Source organism: Corvus hawaiiensis, chromosome 9 (assembly GCF_020740725.1).
Source record: "Corvus hawaiiensis isolate bCorHaw1 chromosome 9, bCorHaw1.pri.cur, whole genome shotgun sequence".
Classification (NCBI taxonomy): domain Eukaryota; kingdom Metazoa; phylum Chordata; class Aves; order Passeriformes; family Corvidae; genus Corvus; species Corvus hawaiiensis.
In genome coordinates this window covers 28565966-28584868 of record NC_063221.1, presented here as the reverse complement: position 1 = coordinate 28584868, position 18903 = coordinate 28565966, and the positions used below count along the sequence as shown (strand labels likewise).

At 50.5% G+C, this 18903-nt stretch overlaps 2 protein-coding genes and 1 non-coding gene across 4 annotated transcripts in view; 1 reads left to right on the top strand and 2 right to left on the bottom strand.

Annotated features, from left to right (window-relative positions):
- Positions 1 to 9212, top strand: part of USP24 (ubiquitin specific peptidase 24) — a 61667-nt gene extending 52455 nt beyond the window's left edge. For both annotated transcript variants that reach the window (XM_048312678.1, XM_048312677.1), the window contains 10 exons: positions 133 to 235; positions 1117 to 1238; positions 1710 to 1823; positions 2079 to 2144; positions 2415 to 2481; positions 4430 to 4508; positions 5090 to 5165; positions 5903 to 5989; positions 6466 to 6576; positions 6733 to 9212. In XM_048312678.1, the coding sequence (XP_048168635.1) occupies positions 133 to 235; positions 1117 to 1238; positions 1710 to 1823; positions 2079 to 2144; positions 2415 to 2481; positions 4430 to 4508; positions 5090 to 5165; positions 5903 to 5989; positions 6466 to 6576; positions 6733 to 6795 (888 nt within the window). In that variant the 3' untranslated portion in view covers positions 6796 to 9212. The remainder of the gene's footprint in view (positions 1 to 132; positions 236 to 1116; positions 1239 to 1709; positions 1824 to 2078; positions 2145 to 2414; positions 2482 to 4429; positions 4509 to 5089; positions 5166 to 5902; positions 5990 to 6465; positions 6577 to 6732) is intronic.
- A 1774-nt stretch (positions 9213 to 10986) lies between these two features.
- Positions 10987 to 16314, bottom strand: PCSK9 (proprotein convertase subtilisin/kexin type 9). Its single transcript, XM_048313555.1, has 12 exons — positions 15733 to 16314; positions 15467 to 15652; positions 15227 to 15350; positions 14902 to 15035; positions 14412 to 14553; positions 14140 to 14336; positions 13832 to 14015; positions 13378 to 13548; positions 12982 to 13130; positions 12713 to 12878; positions 12282 to 12463; positions 10987 to 12021 (listed from the first exon to the last, which is right to left on the bottom strand). Exons 1-12 carry the CDS (start codon positions 15862 to 15864, stop codon positions 11854 to 11856), a joined length of 1935 nt encoding a protein of 644 aa, XP_048169512.1. The 5' UTR covers positions 15865 to 16314; the 3' UTR covers positions 10987 to 11853.
- Positions 16315 to 17837: 1523 nt separating this feature from the next.
- Positions 17838 to 17908, bottom strand: TRNAG-CCC. Its single transcript has one exon. It is a non-coding gene; the product is annotated as a tRNA-Gly (tRNA).
- Between the last annotated feature and the right edge of the window lie 995 nt (positions 17909 to 18903).

Genomic DNA, 18903 nt, shown 5'->3' with positions numbered 1-18903 from the left:
TTTTGATAACAACAAAATTTTTACCCACTCCAAAGTATTAACCATGGTGGTGGACTGGAAGAACATTATTTTGGCTTAAAAAAATTGATTAAATAAACCAAAGCTAATTAAATCTCTCTTTGGCTCAAGCAGAACCGCAGGTGGAGTTCAGCACAGGCACGTGAGTTTGGATATCTTCACAACACTGTAGCACTACTTGTCTTGCACTCTGACGTCTCCTCACAAAGAAATGTTGGTAAGAATTGTGGTTTTGTCTTTTGGTGACTTGGCATTTCAGTTATATTGCCTGGGAGTAACTTAACATCAATGAGGAAAATACAGTAACTTTGAATTTAAGGTAGTAATGGTTAATACACGCTTGGTTACTTCTGATTTTGCTGTAAATGTATTGAGGGCCCGTGGCAAACAGTATTTGGGGGTGGCTGAAAATCTTGATACTAACATATTATTGTGTCTTCTGCCCTTCCCTATGTGCCCAAAAGTTCTTTCCTCATGTGAGTGAATCAAGCTGTGTCATTGGATGAACAGGCTCACTGCCTCACAAGCTGTATTTTGCTTGTGCTGCCTTTTGCTAGTCTAAAGGGGACTACTTAGACTAAGCTACTGAATAATAAACAATGAAACACTCTCCTAGATAGTTCTTACAAGAGGCAGAAGTATCCAAATAAAGATAATAAAGAAATAAGGTAAAATCTTCAGTTAAAATTAAAGTTAAAATTCCCGAAGGAGGACTTTGAAGTTGTCTTTTAGAAGAATAACTTAATTTCTGTCTAGGATTGAAAGCAGTCAAAAATCAGAAGGTAACAGGAGAATTATAAACATTCTGGATATGATGAATGTGCAAAAGTGATTAGGAGTAAAACTAAAACTCAAAGTACTGATAGTCTGTGGACATTTTGCTTTACCTTCCTGCAGTTCTTTTGTCTGCTGTCACTAAAGTAAGTGACACTTCAGTGTGCCAGAGATTTGTTACTTGGAGTGGTAGCACACCAGCTATAAACTAGTTGAGATGAGTGTCATGAGGGATTTCACGGTGCCAAATGAGCAGCAATGTCTTCAAGGTGTGTTAGAACAAACTAATCTATGAGTGGATTGTTTTTGTATTTGCTGTTATAGCTCCTGGTCTCTTTAAGCAGCGTCCACCTCTCAGCATCACCGCTTCAGGGCCGCTTCTGGCACTCCATGAAGAAGTGGAAGCCTTGTTATTCCTGTCTGAGGGAAAACCCTACTTAATGGAGGTACCTGTTCTAAATTCTGCCCTGCTTGAACTCAAAAGCTGGTCTGATGTATTCCTTTGACATATCCTTCCATGAAAAATACTGAATATTCAGAAGCAGGCAGCCAGGGGCGTATGTGGTTATTTTGAGCCTAAACAGGAAGGCACCTTTAGTTTCTTGATCTCTTCATATTCTAGTATATCCCTAAGCTTTGGGTCTGGTTTTATGCACAGTTTGCAAAGGCCTGTGCAGCTTTTTGCCATGTCAAGTGCAGGTGCTAACTTGAGTTGCTCTGATTTAATGGATCATGCTTGACCACCCCATTGGAAGTGGGCATCAGGAGCTGAAGGAGTGCTGTGAGGGCAGGGGTTCAGCCTCCTGGGCCATGCAGGCACTGGGGAAAAGAGCTGCGTCCTTCCTGGGAAGGACAAACAGTGTGTTACAGACTTATTTTGTCGAAGAGAGCTGTATGAAGCTGTGCTGTGCCCGCAGGTGATGCATGCGCTGCGCGAGCTCACAGGGTCACTGTCGGTGCTCATCGAGATGGTGGTGTACTGCTGCTTCTGCAACGAGCACTTCTCCTTCACTGTGCTGCACTTCATCAAGGTACACACAAAACCAGGACAAGCCTTTCCCATAAGTGCTTCCTTCAGGCTTTGCTCGTCCTGTGTCTTGTGCATTATAAGAGCACTGCAGAACAATCAGTACAGTTTGTTGGATCTGGGGAGGTGTTGGGGTTTAGGTTTTCTTGGCCTTTACTTTATAAATTAACAAATTTTCAAAAATCTGTAAAGCTGTCTTGAAATTCTGTGCTTCATCGGTATATTCTGCTATCTAAGTAACTTTGTTTCTTACTCACAGACTCAACTGGAAACTGCTCCGCCTCACGAACTGAAAAACATATTCCAGTTACTCCATGAGATCCTGGTAAGTGAAGGGTAAAGACTTGGACAGGAAGGATTTTGTATTGATATATAACAAAAAAAGTCAGGACTGCATTGGTAATTTCAACATCCACACGTATTTTAATCCTTCAGTTTGAAGTTTTATTACTCCCTAAATTTCTGTCTTGGTAATCCAGTGACACATGAAACTTCACAGTCTTGTTTTGCATGTTGGAGGGGTTAAAACCATTCCATAGAATAGCTACAGCATCACACACAACTTACTTAAGTTGATATTTTTCTTTCCTAACAGGTTATTGAAGACCCATTACAAGTAGAGCGCATCAAATTTGCTTTTGAAACTGAAAATGGATTAATAGGCAAGTAAGCTAGTGGGTGAACACTCCTGTCTCCTACTGACCTTGATGGTGTGGTGATTCATGCCATCTCCTGGTTCCCAATCCTCCTAAACTGTTCTACTTCTCAGGGAAAAGAACTCAACACATTTGATTTAGCAACTGCCACTCCAGGAAATGCTCTAAGAAATCCAAAATAAGCACTGGAATATTATAGTGACAGCAAACTGGAAAGGAACTGAACTGGGAAAGAGAGCTAACTTATTTAAATAAGGGACAGACCGGGCTGTGTGTAAAACAGGAGGGAAGAAAAGTACCTTTGATTACCATAACAGAGGAACTGTATGAATCCTGCAACCTTAAAATTAATTTTTATTTCCTACATATCTCAAGAAATTGTCAATCTTTTTGTTTTGTCAGCACCCTAATTACCATAGAAAGAAACTGGTTCAGCACAGCAGGATGCTTGCCCTGCTAACTGCAGTAGAGCCTCACAGTGGGACAGGGGGCTCCCACCTGTTGCTGCTCATACAAAGTGCTGTCTCTCCGTTTGATACAAAACTTTCCTGAAGTTATTGAAGCATTCAAAAGCAACAGAAAAATCCCAAAAGTAATGAGGGCTTATTTCATGTGCATCAGGAGAAGTGGCTTTTGTGTGTAAATGAAATGTGGCATAACACAGAGAGCACCTCTGATGGGTTAGTGCAGCTTGAGCAGCTCTTTCATGGCTGTTTGGGTGAGGAGCTGCTTCAGATTGGGACTTTGACCTTCAGTTATCTTGGATTCTGTTTTAGTGAGAAGGAATATTTAGCTTTGTTCTTTATTTCTCTTGTCAGTGCTCCCCTGTTTAGTAGTTTCCAGGTATGGCTGAGGGAACAGAAGGAAATATGCAGCAGTGTAAGAGAATAGCTAAGTGATTATTTTAATTTCTGGGTAAATTGGTCCCACTTGGACCAATTCTGTGCTGTAATTCGGGCAATACATGACCTTTTCTCCTCTGGAGAGGAGAAGTGCAAGTGTTCAATTGGATTTTTATGTTGAAGGCTTCAAGAACTGCCCTGAGATTTGGGAGTGAAAGTTGTAGTTTTACCTTGAAGTTTCCTCACAACAGCATTGAACAGCATCCCTCATGTTGACTAGTTTAATCCAGGAAAGGAAAACCAGCAAATGATAGGTTTTGGTGGTCCTTAATAGGATGTTTGTGCATAATTTGCAGTACAGCAGTACAGTAATTTTAATCATCTGCTCTGCTTCAACTGTATTAAAACTGGCAATTTGCAGTTCCCCAGCAATTTTTGCCAGCTTTGGAGGCTTCAGTACAGTGTTCTTTGCTGACTGCTATGGACAGAGCAACTTTTGAGTAGCAAATCTGATTGTGGCAGCTCTATGGAAATCTTTGTGCTTCTCCTCAGTCAAAGAATTTTGTTTAAAGAGGTGGGAATTCGTGGTATAGAAAACTTCCTGGTAGGAATGGCCTGGGGTTTTGCCTGAGTCTCCCATGAAACAGTTTCATGGCTGTTGAATTCTGCTATGCTTGTTTTTGTGAAGAAGCTTTAAACATTCCTCTGGCTTTGTAAACTTTGATCCAGGTGCAAGCTGGTGATCTGGTTCATTTTTGGGGGTTTCAGACAATTTTTTTTTTTTCCTTCAGACAAATGTAACCATAGTGATTATCTAACATAGAATGGATTATAGGGGAAGAATAACTGCATTAGGGCTGTTTAAAATTCAGGTACTGCATTTGAAAGATCAAAGTGAAAATGCAGCAGTTCTATTTTTAATCCAATAGAGTTGTGGATGTACTCAAGACTGCCAGCACTACAGCAATGTGTTTAACACAAATTATGCTTACATCTGTAGAAAAAAATTCTATTCCCTAACTTAAATTTTTAGCTTCATCTTTACGTTTTCAGACTGGCTGGTACACAGAAATCTGGATTGTGGTTTCTAATCCATGTGTTTCTCCCTGCAGCCTTGATGCACCACAGCAACCACGTGGACAGCAGTCGTTGCTACCAGTGTGTCAAGTTCCTTGTTACTCTGGCTCAGAAGTGAGTAATGAAGGTGTCAGAGTTTAGCCTCATCCCTGCCTCAGGCCCCTCTGTGACTATTACAAAAAACCTACTACTCCTATTTTTGATCAGTTTTATCCTTTGTTACTGGTGCTCAAAGGTCTTGGTAGTACATGGGCCAGTATGAAGTGAAATCTTTGCTGGTTGGTACCTGAAGGGATTTCTCAGGTAACAAATTAGAATTGATGTTTATAAGGGGAAAGGTCATTCTGCAGAGCAGGAGTCTGACATTAGCACCAGATAAACATTGGGAAACTGTCCCAGATGTTTCAAATATTATAATTCCTAAATTCTCTTTGTTTAGAACTTGGCATATGTCCCGATGAAGCATAATTCTGAAATATGTGAACCTGTGGGGTAGACTGCTTTGAGTAAATTTTACTAGACCTTATTGCTCTTGCTAATTCAATTAACAACAGGACTGTGGAGTTTAAGTCTGTTTGCAGTGATAACAGTGCACACAGAGGGCAGCAGTGCAAAGAGAGAGGAGTCTTTGTATTTTTTTTGTGTTGGCCAGAGTGCCTTGTTCCTGACTAATGCATATAATTGCAATTCCCAAGGTGCCCTACTGCAAAAGATTACTTCAAGGAGAATTCCCACCACTGGAGTTGGGCTGTGCAGTGGCTACAGAAAAAGGTAATTTGGCTGTGACAGGGAAATTGTCACTCATTTACAACAATAATCAGGGATGGATAATCTCCATCCTCTGCATGGCTTTCTCAGGTGGCTCTAAAGACAAAATACAAGCTACTTCATTTTTTCCAAGGACAACTTGGATGCAGCTAAATCTGATGCAATGCCAGAACTTCAGTAGCCCCCCACGTGTTCCAGGCAGAAATGCGTTTACAGTGAATAAAACCAAGTGTGAATGGTTGCAGTGATTATTCTTTGTTATGTGGGAAGCTTTCAGTGCCACTGTATTCGTCTTAGAAGGCTTCAGTTTTTTTTAAAAAAGCAGTTTTCCTTTGCCTGTGTGTTGATGCAGGAGAATGTTTAAATGATTGGATTCCTTACAGAATCATCACGGCTTTGCACAAAGCACAGCTGTTGACTGATACAGCTTTTCCTCCCACACGTGTAGTGTTTGTTCTTCTCTCTAAGCTGAACATAGTTTGGCCAACATATCTTTCATAAATATCCAAGGACACTTGGGAAACTTGGAGCTCAGCAGAAGTTGGTTGCTGGTTTTCAGCTGAGGGACAACAACCTTTATGGCTGCATTTAAAGTGTCTGTGTCCCACATCTGCAGCTCATTGCCAGAGGATTCAGGAAGCTTGTTCCAGTCTTAGTTCACCCACCATCACAAGTGGTTGAGGCTTTACATAAGTAAAAATCAAGTGGCAATTTTATGGCTTTCTTGGCTTTTTATGCAGATGTCTGAACATTACTGGGCTCCTCAGAGTAACGTGTCCAATGAAACATCCACTGCAAAAACCTTCCAGCGCACTATTTCAGCACAGGTATGTGGCAGTCCTGGCAGAGGTGTTAAACTTGCTTACTTCCTTTCCTGGAAGCATCTTTGGGTTTGGCAACTTTTAGTCGCCATCCCTGGAAGTGTTCAAAAAGTATGTGGATACAGCACTTGAGGCCATGGTTTAGTGGTGAACATGGTGGTGGTGCTGGGTTGGCAGTTGGACTTGATTTTAAAAGGTCTTCTCCAACCTTAATGATTCCGTGATATTCCAGTGCACTTAAGACAGCTTTTCCTTTTAGAAGCTCAGACCCTGTGCTTGTTCCTGAAGCAAACTAACCCTTGAGTGATATCAGTCAATACTCACAATTATGGGTGGTGGCTCGGCTGTCTCACTACAGCGACTATTATTGTTTCAAAATAATAATAATAATAATAAAGTAATAAAACTTTTTAAAAATAATAATTGTGAAATGAAGGGATCACCATGGCCACTGACCTTCTCTTGGGGTGTTTCCAACTCAGGACACCCTGGCCTATGCCACAGCCCTGCTGAATGAGAAGGATCAGTCTGGAAGCAGCAATGGGTCAGAAAGCAGCCCTGCCAACGAGAATGGGGAGAGGCACCTGCAGCAGGTAAAACAAGGGCAGATTTACCCTCTGTTGTGTGGCTCTGTGGGGCAGCTGGTCCCTGGGGCTCGGGTCAGAACCATCACTGACCATACACACAACTACTGTGCATCTTACAAAAGTAACTGTGTCCCTCTCTCCCTGTCCCTTGTGTGTTGAAAGGGCTCAGAGTCTCCTATGATGATTGGGGAGCCTAAAAGTGACCTTGATGATGTTGACCCTTAGAGGAGAGCCCTATGAACACAGGAACCGACTCAAACATTCAATGCCTGGTACCTACTGGAACTGGAGTCGTGTTGCTTATGCCACTGGAAGTCTGGGGGAGCAGTGGCTTTACAGGACCAGAGGAGATGCTGGAGGAGGTTGCTTCCCTGAAAGATAAAAGCATTTTTTTAGCCACGAAGGCTTCAGATCAACAAATGCTCTAGAAAACTGCATCTTCACCTGCAGTAGCTTGTGACAGTCCAAAACACCGAAACTAAGTTTGTCAAGAAGATTTTATCAAATACAAACGCTAGTGGTTGAATTTTTATGTGAACATTAAATGAGTGAATGTAAAACTGTTGCTTTTCTGTGATGCTGCAAAAAAAAAATCTTTTGGTTTTTATACAGGAAAAAAAAAAAAATAAACAGACTGCCCTTATGTATGGAGGGCAAATTTTTAATCTTTCTGATAATATTGAATAGGAATATTCAAATTTCTGTAAAGATGTGTGATGACTTACATTTCATTGTAAAATATTAGTTAAAGAATGGGTTTACATAAGGACTTCTGTATTTAATATGTCTCCCTGCTAATTTGCAAAGCTCTTGATGAGAAAGATCAGCAGGATTGCTCTGTAAGAAGAGTGATTCCTTACAGAATGATTTGGTAAAGGAGCTCTGGAATGAGTCATCTTTCCTGGTACCTTTCTAAAAGCCCTTCAGACAGCTGGGAAGGGCAGTAAAAGAAAAGCTTTGTTCTCTAGGTTTGCAAGCGTTTATTATTCAAGGATGTTGGTGAATTAAAAAAAAAAGAAAAAGTTAATGAGTAGTTTAAAAGAAAAAAGCACTTTAAGAAGGAATTCTGTTGCAGTTTTACTCATTAAATTTTTTTAACCTTTGGAGACATATTGAATAAAATGTAGTCTCAGTCATGGATCTGCAATCACTTGCTTATGCTTTGAAATTACTGAGAAAGTTGGTATTGGTTGTATATGATGAAAAATTCCTTGAGTGAGCTGGGAACACTGTTGTGCAGATTTTATAGCAATTTTAACATGGGGAAAGAAAGAATTGGCTTTGTTTGTATTTTCACTTGACCAGGCAACGTTTAAAATATCACAGCTCTTTTAATTTGCTCACAAATAACTGGAAACCAGTTGGGATGATTTGAGCACAGTTTTGTTTTCTGTCAAGTGCAGTTCAGTGATTTCTGGCTCTGGATTCAAGCTTCTTTTGTGCCAACTAACTTCATCTTTTGTACATTTGTGTTTGTCACATTTTCTGCACTGCTTTTTGCCTTTATTTATGGATTCTGCCTTACTTTAAAAAAATTATATAAACAAACATGCACAGAAATGGGAGACATCTTAAGGAGTGTCTGGGTACCTCCAGAACAGACAAATTTGCCAAGTTAAAGGCACAACCAGCCAAAAAGTGCCTTTTTTTATTTCTTTTCACGCGCTGCTGCCAAAACACGGAGCAGCAGACAGCTTTTCACTGTTGTGCACTAATGTTGAAAGTAACCAGTCATTTCACTGTTGGAAGTAACCATGGGATGTGATGTCAGCTGTACAGCTTTATAACTTATTGTGGGGTAGGAGAGCCGGCGTCACGGATTGCAGGGGCAGGGGGGCACCGTAGTGAATCTCTCACTTTCCTTTTCCAAGCAATGTCTTCATAGACACACGGCAGAGTTAGCATTTTATAAATGTTTCTGATGATGTGCTGGGACATTTGAAATGTGATGTTTTAAATTAATTTTGAATAAATCATTTCTTACGGACACCCCCTCCTTCCTTCCCCCACCCCCAAATACTTTGGTAATGGGTCACGAACCTTCCCAAGAAGTCAGTACACAGCGGTGATGGTGATGGGAGAAGCTGGTCATGTTCCTATGGGTTGGCACCACTTGTCACTTCAGGTTCCTGTTATTTCCTATGGAAACAACATCCTCAATAGCCACAGGCCCAGGGAAGCACTGGTGGGAATTTCATCAGGATGGCTCATCACCACTGTATGCTTGAAACCAATACAAACTTTTTCACGGTTCTGCTCACGCTTGTACAAAGTCAGTGGTTATAATTTGCAATAAGATGATACTTGGTCACTTATTTTTGTTTCCAGCTGCTGTCATTTGAACCTGCTGAAGATTATTTTTTGGAAAATAGAGTTCAACAAAAAAAAAAAAAAAACTAGTTTTTGTGTAAATTGTGATGCATTTATATGTTGTAATTTTTACTGCCAATCTTTTTGGATGAAAATGTTTTTATACAGCTTACAAAATGTTCAGTGAGGAGCAGCCACAGCCTGCCTGTGAGCACTCGGGGAGATATTGTCCAATTAATGCATAGGCATTTGGCACTGGAAAAATAGGCAGTCTTGATGAACAGTCTTGGGATTCCTGGTCAATGGAATAAAGTTATTCCTTTCACAGAAAACTAGCGTAATCTTTAGACTGCACATGCTGCCACGCTCTTGTCTTGTTGATCCTCTTATCCTGAACCTCCTTGGGCTAGCCCTGCAGATGCTGAGCTCCTCAAGGATGCCCTGATTGCCATTTTGGCTCCTGTCCAGAGTAAATGGAAGTAGCTGAGTGGCCCTGGAGCTGCCCTGCTGTCTATCTTTACGCCACGGTGTGTGCTGGGGCTCTGTCACATCTGTGTCTCTGTGCAGCTCCTCCTGACCTCAGCAGAGTGATTGACCCTGGCCACACTCACAGTGGTGGATTAGAGTGGATTTTGTGTGTCAGATCCAAGATTTGTGGTCGAGCTGGGCGTGAATTCATCCTGCCTCCCACTGGGGCAAGGGGCAAAGAGGTGCACACGGAGCTGGTGTTCCACTCTCACCTGGGAACCTGGGAACCTACAGCCAGGGCTGCCATCCCCACTCTGCCTTTGTCCCCTGCTCTAAGGACAAGGACTTCCACTTTTCCAGCCTGACCCAGCCCCTGCTCTCCACTGGTGCTCCTGGGAGCATGGACTGGGCATTGCAAACTGCTGCCAGGACTGGGATCGGCATCCCTGGGATCAGCCCCGCTCTCCTGAATGTGAGAGGCTTTTCCGCCTACTCACGTACAGGGCACAAAGCAAGGGCTAATCTTTTAATGTTGTTTCCTTCCACCAGGCTTATGAAGGTTTGAACAGAGCTGGGGAAGCTCTGTCTGGCTTATCAGGTGTGGAACATGCTCACACCTTGTGCTGGATCCTCCCCTCTCGCAGGGAAGTCAGCAGAGCTGAAATCCTGATGTGTGTTTTGAGAGGTGACAGCCCAAGGCGTCTGCTGAAAAATCACCCTCGGTGTCAGAGCTGTCCAGGAGCTCTCAGGCTGGCATCCCTTTTTCTTTTCTGCCTCTTTGTGCAAAATTCAGGTTCCAGCTGATGAAATTATGGGCTGTAATTATGTCCATGTTATATAATTACATGTTTAGATTAGGGTTGGGCTTTTGCCAGCTTTAGTTAACAAGTTAGAATTAGTTTCAACCTTTCAAAGTGGTGCTTTGTGCTGGGTTTGTCTTCTCTTGCCAGTTAAAGCCTTAGTAGCAGAGCTGCACAGGGCTTTTGGATGGGAAAAAACACCCAGCCCAGCCAAGTCTGACAGGTTAACCTGCTGCTTGTGGTATCAAGCTGTATTTTTTTTCATCTATCCTCAGATAACACCACAAAAATTATATATTGTAGTACCAGGAGGCTGCTAAACACTGAGAGAAAAGTGAGACCCAGCTTTGGTGGCTTCTGGTGCTTCTCAGCCTTTCCCTGCTGTCGGCATCTCTCTGAGCCAAGCTTTGTCTCCTTCCTGGGGGCTCCAATGCTTCCCAAGTGAAGGAACAACAGCACCACGAGTTCAAGGGCACATTCCCCAAAACTGGATGATGTTTGTTTCCATAACTGGCAGCTCCTGCCCTGCACCGCTGTTGTTAAAACAAACTTCTGGTCTCGTGTGTGTGGACAACACAGGCCCAGAGCACAGCCCAGCTGTGGGCAAGGGTGCCTGTGCTGTCTGTGCTGACCTCCAAAGGTGCCAGTGGTCATCCAGGAGCACCTTGGACCCCAGGCAGGGATCAGATCCAAGCTGGGGGCCTGTGGCTGCTCCCTAACAAAGCAGAGCTCTTTGGGAGAGCAGAATCCCTGCTGGATGGGTCCCCTTTCCCTCTTCCAGACCAGTTCCTCAGGGGGGATGTCTATGAAGCGAGACAATGGACCACAAGAGCACAGGTAAGTCTAGGAATTTTATTTTAGAAAGACATTTTAAAAATGTTTATTTATAAAATTCCAAATGAATATTTAAGGTACAAATGTAAAAACTAAGGTCCTGTGAAAGCCTTTTCTTCATTCTATTTTTTTTAAAGGAATTACAACCTCCTACAGCTCTATGTGTCTTGGGAAGACCTGAAACTGTTAACACATAACACCAGCAGATCATTAACTTTGACTTAACAACAAAAAAAGCACTAACAAGGCAGTAGCTGACTGTTGCAATGCAGATAAAAATCTAATTAACCAGCAGACTGTTTAAACTACAGCCCTTACACTTGACTCAAAAGTAAAGAATTCTCCCAGGAATACGATTAGGCAATTATAAAACTGCCCAAAAATGGCTAAACTAGGATTTTCCAGGTGCTAAGCAGCATTAGCTGGCAACTAATGAGCAACTAACCAGGAAAGGAAGGAGCAATGCTCACAGCACTTTTTTCTCTAAAAAGGTGGGGGATTTGTCCTATGCTGGGTGACAATGGCTGGTTCAGTCAAGGCGTTTATAGAAGAGCCAGTGTATGGCAAGGAAAGGATTCTGGGATGACTCCAGCGATGGGACAGGGCTCCAGCTGCATGGGGGGTGCTTGGAGAGCTCTTGCAGAGCCACCCTGGATGCTCGCCCTGGATCCTGACCCCGCTGTGTGCGCCGAGGAGACGAGTTCATCCCCCACCAGCACAGCAGCAAAGCGTGGAGGTCATCACCAGCCACATTTTGGGGTGTGGATTGTGCTGGACGCCCTGGAAACACAGCGAGCCAGGGACACACTGGTCCAGCAAAGCATCCATCCCTGCTGTGCCACAGGAACCTCCTGCCTGGCTCAGCCCACCCCTAGTGCCGGCTCCGGCAGCAAATGGCGATGGCCACGGCCGAGCTGCTGCCCGGGACAGCGGCTGCCACGCAGGAATTGTCCACGGCGTAGGCTCCCATGGAGCCAGGGCTCTGGGAAAGGGCATTACAGCCCGTCAGCGTCCAGCCATCGTCACAGGACACCGTCACCTAACAGGCAGGAGAGGTCATTGTCCGTGGGTCAGCAAAAGGCCAGCGCCCTGCCCATCCCCCACGTCCCCACAGCTCAGGGTGATGTGAACGGTGTCACCCAGCTGGATGGCGTGTCCCATTACAGGTGGGGACACCAGTGAAGGCTGGGGTTGGGACAGCCACAATGGGCTGAAGCTGAACCAAAACCCATCAGGGTGGCAGAGGGACGGGCAGAGACAAGGACAACACCATGGGGGAGGAGCGTGGCTCGTTCCTACCTTCTCCTGGGATTCCGGGGCCATGTGCTCCTTCAGCCGGCACTCGAGGCTGGCAGTGGGGCAGCACACGGCGTGTGCCATCGCCTCTGTCCTGCTGGCACAGCGGCTGGGCCCCCTCCCCAGCCCCACCACAGGCCTGCCACTGGCACCCAGCACCTCGAATGGGGAGTGGAAACTGCACCCTGCCCGGGGGAGAGGGGATGTTGGCACGGGGCAGCCATGGCAGCATCCCAGGGCACACACTGGTGCCAAGGGATGTCCCAAGGGACCCCTGAACCCTTCCCCCCTTCATGCACACAGCACATGTACCCCTTCCCTGCCACCCCAGCACCCACACCCACCCTTTTACCCCCAGATCCCAGAGCTTTTCTGGAAGAAACCCCCTTGTTCATCAGGCTCAGAGGTCTGTAACCGGGTGTGTTGGGTGTTACCAGTCAGCACACGGTCCCGTGGGGAGCACTCGGCCCCCTCGGCCGCCGGGGAGCTGGCATTGATCCGGCACTCAGCCCTGGGCCACGTGCAGCACCTGGCGATGGCATAAACGCCCCGGCCCCGGAAAGCACTGTGGGCCACGCACTGCTTCTGCCCGTCCTTGTCCTGGGGATGGGGCAGCACAGCGTCACGGAGGGGCTGGGGACCCCCCTCCGAGGCCAGCGGGCGCTCCAGGGGCAGCACCTCTGCCTCCGCACGCTCTGCTCACCTCCACGTGCTCCCCCAGCCGGCCGCCGCTGCGGGAGAAGCTGGAGCAGCTGAGCATCTCCTCGGTGCTGGCGCAGCGAGCCACGGCCGTGGCGTGCCGGGCGAGCCCCGAGCGCGCCGACCACACCGAGCGGCAGAGCAGCTGCTCGTCTGCAACCGGGCCGGGGCGTCAGCGACGGGGGACACCCACAGGGACACCCACAGGGACACCCAGCGCCCAAGGTACCGACCAGGCTCCATCGCCCCCCATCCATGCAAACGGCTGCACCCAGGCTCAGCCGTCCCCGGCACAGCTCGGGGGGCTTTCTCTGCCGACACACCGTGCTTTCACCCCAGCACTTCTTCCCTGCGAAGGACAGAGCTCGGCCAAGGGCCCAGCAGGCAGCGAGGTCCTTACCTGCTCCCAGCCGGGGGGGCAGCCCAGCCACGCTGTTGGGTGTCTGGAGCCGCTGCTCCTCTGGGAGCCGCGCTGTGTCCACGGCGTTCTTGGCGGAGAAGCGCAGGAGGCGCTGCCGGAGCTCGGCGAGGCTCAGCTGGGGCTCGGCGCTGAGCAGCACTGCAGCGATGCCTGCAAGAGCCCGGGAGGCTGCAGTGAGAACCACAGGGGACACAGCCACCTACACACCGCTCCCATGGGCAGTACAACTCCAGGGACAGCGGAGAAGGCGTCTCTGCCGCCCATCGCCCACACGTCCAGCCAGCTGTGCAGGCTGCAGCACCCGAGTGAGGCAGACCAAACCCACGCATCATGGCACACACAAAAATGCCCTCAGTTCAGGCATGCCTGAAGCCCTGTGCCAGCACCAGCAAGTGCAGGGCCAGCCCTCCCTGCCCCTCAAAGCACAGCTCGCCTGCCACATGTGCGGCCGCCTGCGACGTCCCGCTCTGCGCTGTGAAACACGTGCTGCAGTCGCTGGAGGCGCCGATGATGTCGTCCCCCGGGGCAAACAGGTCCACGCAGCGGCCAAAGTTGGTGCCCAGGGTGCCGATTGAGGCAGGCTGGTCCTCGCTGTCGGTGGCACCGACCGTGATGACCTGCCAGTGACAGGGGAGCACGGGCGGGATGGCACGCCCAGCCCCAGCCCCAGCCCACGCGGCTGACCCGGAGCTGGCGGGACGAGGTGGCATCCAAGCTTCAGGGGACCCCCACAGCCCGTACCTCTGGCTCGGAAGCAGGCGAGTACAAGCAGGCATCGTCCTTGTAGTTGCCGGCAGCCGCCACCACCACCGCTCCCATCCGCGCCATCCGCCGGCAGCCCGCGTTGAGCACGGGGCTGTGGGCGCCGGCCAAGGGCAGCACCACCACCAGCGGCGCGCAGGGCTGGGCCTCCAGCGTCCTCTGGATGAACTCCAGGGCTGGGAGGGACAAGACACTATCGCAGGAGGCCCCGGGAGGGATCCTGCTCCTCTCCGGGGCGTGGGGTCACTCACCCATGAGGGTCCCGCTGACGGTGCCCTTCCCCTGGCAGTCCAGCACGCGGAGGCTGCGGATGTTGGCACCCGTGGCCACGCCGGCGTCGCGCCCGCTCAGCACCCCGGCCACGTGCGTGCCGTGGCTGTCACACTTGCTGGCCTGGCACAGGCACCACAGTTTCATGCCCCAGCCCATTGCACCAAAGCAGGTTTGCAATCTCACAACATCCTTCCCACTCCTTCCCACCTTGATTCCCTCTTACCTGACACACACCCATGCCACCCTAGAACGCTTTCCTGGAAAGAAGCCCTGCCCTATCTCGAAACAGACCACCTTGAGGGTCCCAATATCCCCCAGAACCACAGCTCCTGTTGCCCGTCCTGCCCAGCATTTTGCCCAGGCCAAGTGTTTCCCTTGTCCTGGAAAGCCCCACAAGCCTGCCCAGGGTATGATGGATGCAGGGGGATGGTCTGGCCAGGATGCAGCATGTAGCACCTCGGAGCTCACCTGCCTGTGGAAGTGGGTGCCATCCTCCTCGGGGATGCTCTCAAAGCCAGTCACAGTCACCCTTCCCTCGATCTCCCGGTGGGTGCTCTGCACGCTGGTGTCCAGCAGGTAAATCTCCACCAGGTCACCTTTATCTGCCAGGGATGCATCCAGGGATAAAGGCAGCCACCACCACGGTCAGCACAGGCCACCTGGGATGCTCCCAAAGTGCAGCTCCAGACCCGTAGCACCATGGGGCAGTGTAATATTCCCATCCCCCAAGTAAAGGGGAGGGGACCCGACTCTTCCCCACAGGGTTGCCCCCCTCACACACCGCAGCGCTTACTGGGAGGGCTGTAGGCGCCTGAGCTGGGCTGTGGCGGCACGATCCTGCCCAGGTTCCAAGGAATGCTCTGGGCAAAGACATAGGCATCCTCCTCAATGTACTTCACGTGCGGCAGCTTCAGCGCCTGCGGGGAGGACCCAAAGCTCCGGTTTCCCCCCAAGGCTGGGGCTGCCACCCCCACCAGTGCCCACCGCAGCTGCTGTCCCCTGCCACGACCCTGCTTCCCTCCACTCCACGTACCGTGTCCAGGACGTCGCTGCTCATCCTCACCAGGAAGGCTGGCAGGAGGTGGAAGACGTGCAGCAGCTCTGCCAGGTGTCCCCGCCGAGCCGCCCGGGCCTGCAGCCGCCGGGCCGTGCCTCGCACCTCGGCCTCGCTGCCCGCCCGCAGCATCACCACGAAGCGCCCGGGCAGCCGCCACGACGCCTGCGGGGACACAAGCACCGGGCTGGGGTTCGAGGAACACACACCGGAGCGTGGCCGTCCCCCCACCCCACCCTCCTCACCTTGGCGGCGCGATGGAAAGCAGCGGGTCCCGGGGGGGCAGCCCCGACGGCGGCTTCCCCCTCCTCGACCGCTCCCGGGGCCAGAATCAACTCCGCCAGCACCAGCGCCAGCCCCAGCGCCCGCGGGGACATCCCGCACCCGTGCCCCGACGGGCAGCGCCGGGAGCCGCCGGGACCCTCAGCGCCGCGGGGACCCCCTGCGCGACCGCCGAGGGGCCGGAGCGCACCCGCGGGGCCGAGCGGCCGGAGCGGAGTCGAAGGGCTGGAGCGGGGCCGGGGAGCTGGAGCGGAGCCGAGGGATCGGTGCGCACCCGCGGAGCGCACCCGCGCAGGTCCCGGAGCGCACCCGCGCAGGTCCCGGAGCGCGGCGGCGGCCGCGGCTCTGCCCGTCGGGCCGGGGCTCAGCGCGGCGGGGCGGAGATCGCGCCACTGCCGCCGGCCCCACGGGCCCAGCCGGGCGGGTTAAGCATTAACGGGGCCGCGGGAGGGGGCGCGGGGCGGTGGGGCCGCGGGGAGAGGGCAAATGGGGCCGCTGCTCACCCCGAGTCCCGGCGGATCGCTGGGGGCTCTGGCGAGCAAAGCGCAGCCGCTCAAGGACGGTTTGCAGAAAGGGCTGAAAGCTTTAATGTGCCTCCTCCTGCCTCGCTCCACGAATAAATTCCCGTGAAATCCTCTAATCCTGTTTGGGCATTTTTTACAGAGTCGTCACACATCGCAAATGCCCTTTTTGCGGGATGATATTGGCGCTTTCCGGCAGGTCTCCACGCCGCTTCCCACCTCTGCCCTCCCGCAGTATCGGGATCCCACACTGCCCCACATCCCCAGTGACCTTCGGCAAACCCCGTCCCTGCTCCCGGCTTTTCAGGGAACCAGGAATATATTTATATTTTGGCTGGTTATTTACAAGCTCCTCAGAGGTTATATGGGTTTATATGGATGCACATGTTTTATATGGATACGTGTGTTTTGTACGGATGTGCACGGTTTGTATGAACATGTGTTTCACATGGGTGTTCGTGTTATAATTGTGTGTGTGGTTTGTATGCATGTATCTGTTTTATATGGATGTGTGTGGTCTGTATGCACGTAAATGTTTTATATATGAACATGTTTTATAATTATGTGTATGGTTTGCACGGACATCAATGTTTCATACAGACGTGTATAATGTTTCGTAATGATGTGCATGGTTTATATGGATGTGTGTGTTTAATATGGATGCGAACAGCTTGTATGGACCATGCTGATTTTTTACTGAGACCTCAAGTGGGTGCCTGAACTCTGGTTTGAGTAACTGGAGGGACACCAGACCCCGCTTGTCACCCACTCTGCTGCAGAGAGCTGGCACTGGAAGGGGTCAGTGTTCAGGACACTGATCATGGGCACTGATCATGGGCACAAGTCTCACTCCTGATTTTTGGCTCAGCTTCTTCAGTGCCGCTAAGTCCCACAACGCACCATTGGGGCCTCAGGAGGCTTCCGGGACAGCTGAGCACGGGGGGACCCCATCTCAAGGGGGACAGTCTCCCTCTTCCTGCAGTCGCTCCATTCGTTTTTGCACAGGGGACAAGCTGTGTCCCAGGGAAGGATGGAAGGAGCTCAAAGAGGAGGGGGTGGCAGAGTTCCCCCCAGTTCCACGTGCACCCCCACGTGCTGAGGAACCCACTGAGGTCCTGACATCAACATCTGGCCCCAGCTTCTGAGCAGGGAGTGTGAGAGATGCCCCGCTCTGGAGCTCTCTCCGGGAGCGGATATCTGCAGAAAGGTTATTTTTTTAATTGAGAAATTATCTACAAATAACCCCAAATTTGCGCTTTGTACAGAAGAGGTCTGATTCGGTCCTGGCACCCCAGGGGGCCTCCGGCGTTTGTGTCTGTGGAAAGGCGAGGTTTCTCTCGAGGGAGGAGGAATGAGAGAGCAGCGGAGGCATCGGAGACGACCTCACCAAGGGGGAAGGGTTCCTAAATCCCTGCTGCCGCCCATCCGGGGGGAGAGGGGGGGCTCCGGGCCGTGCGCGCTGGTAAAAATAAACTCCCCCACAGACTTTCTGGGAGACCCTCGCCTGTGTAAGGATCCTCCTGATCCTCAAGGAAGAAGCGCTGCGCTGCACCAGCCGGGAATCGAACCCGGGTCGCAAGAATGGGAATCTTGCATGATACCACTACACCACTGGTGCGCTGCTAGCGCTTCCCCCCGCGGGCCACCAAGGCTCACCCTGACCCGGTCCCACGCGGGCGGCACCGCCGGCCCCTTCCCCGCCCACCGGCTCCCAGCCGCGGGGTCCCCGCGGGAGGGTCACACGCGTGGGCGGCGGGCGGGCGGTCCCCCCCTCCCGCATAAGCTGAGCCAGAGCCGGGGCTGCTCGCAGCGTTTAATGCCATGCAGGAATGTCCCGATTCCCACAATGTTTAACCTCGGCCGGCGCGGGAGCAGAGTCCTCCGGCTCAAGGATGCTGTGCCGGGGATGGCGGGATGCACATCCAGCTGCGCGAAGGGTTCCGTGGGGGACAGGGTCGAGGCCCCGTGTCAACCCCCTCCCCTGCCCCTGCCAGGAGAAATACTTCTGAAAACCAGATTTCTTTTGCCGAAAGTGGGAGGGAGTACCAAGCCATGAGGTAGGAACCTCTTCCGTGAGAAAGGCTGGGAGAGTGTTCAGCCTGGAGAAGAGAAGGCTCCAGAGAGACCTTAGAGCCCCTTCCAGTACAGAGACTACAGGAGAGCTGAGAGGGACTTTGGACTGTGAAGCCCTGGCACAGTTTTTCCCAGGGAAGCTGTGGATGTCCCACACTGGAAATATTCAAGGCCAGGAAGGACAGGGCTTGGAGCAACCTGGTCTAGTGGAAAGTGTCCCTGCCCATGGCAGGGGGCTCAGAACAAGATGATCCTTCCAGCCCAAACATTCAGTGGTTCTTTAGGTAAAAAATTTTGGGTCTCTACCAGACTCCCACACTCCACAGGAGCAGTGACACAGAGTGACATCCTGCCCCAGGCACCCTCTGAAACTCAGTGAGACATGGCCCTATCTGAACAGCATTCCCAGAGCCACCACTCTCCCCTGTACAGGGAAGGACAGGCAGGAGTGCATGTAATCAATCTGGTAATGCTTCCTCCTGGAGAGCCTCTCGCAATCCTGTGGCAATGTTTAGCCAACACTGAGCCTTCATTCCCCAC

Bases quoted from the DNA above. Each gene is read 5' to 3' on its own strand.
- PCSK9 (XM_048313555.1), bottom strand. From the start codon at position 15,864: ATGTCCCCGCGGGCGCTGGGGCTGGCGCTGGTGCTGGCGGAGTTGATT. The intron at 15,351-15,466 runs GTACGTGGAGTG...TCCTCCCCGCAG, and splicing joins GCAGCGACGTCCTGGACACG to GCGCTGAAGCTGCCGCACGT. The intron at 12,022-12,281 runs GTAGGAACGAGC...CCTGCCTGTTAG, and splicing joins CCCCGGAATCCCAGGAGAAG to GTGACGGTGTCCTGTGACGA.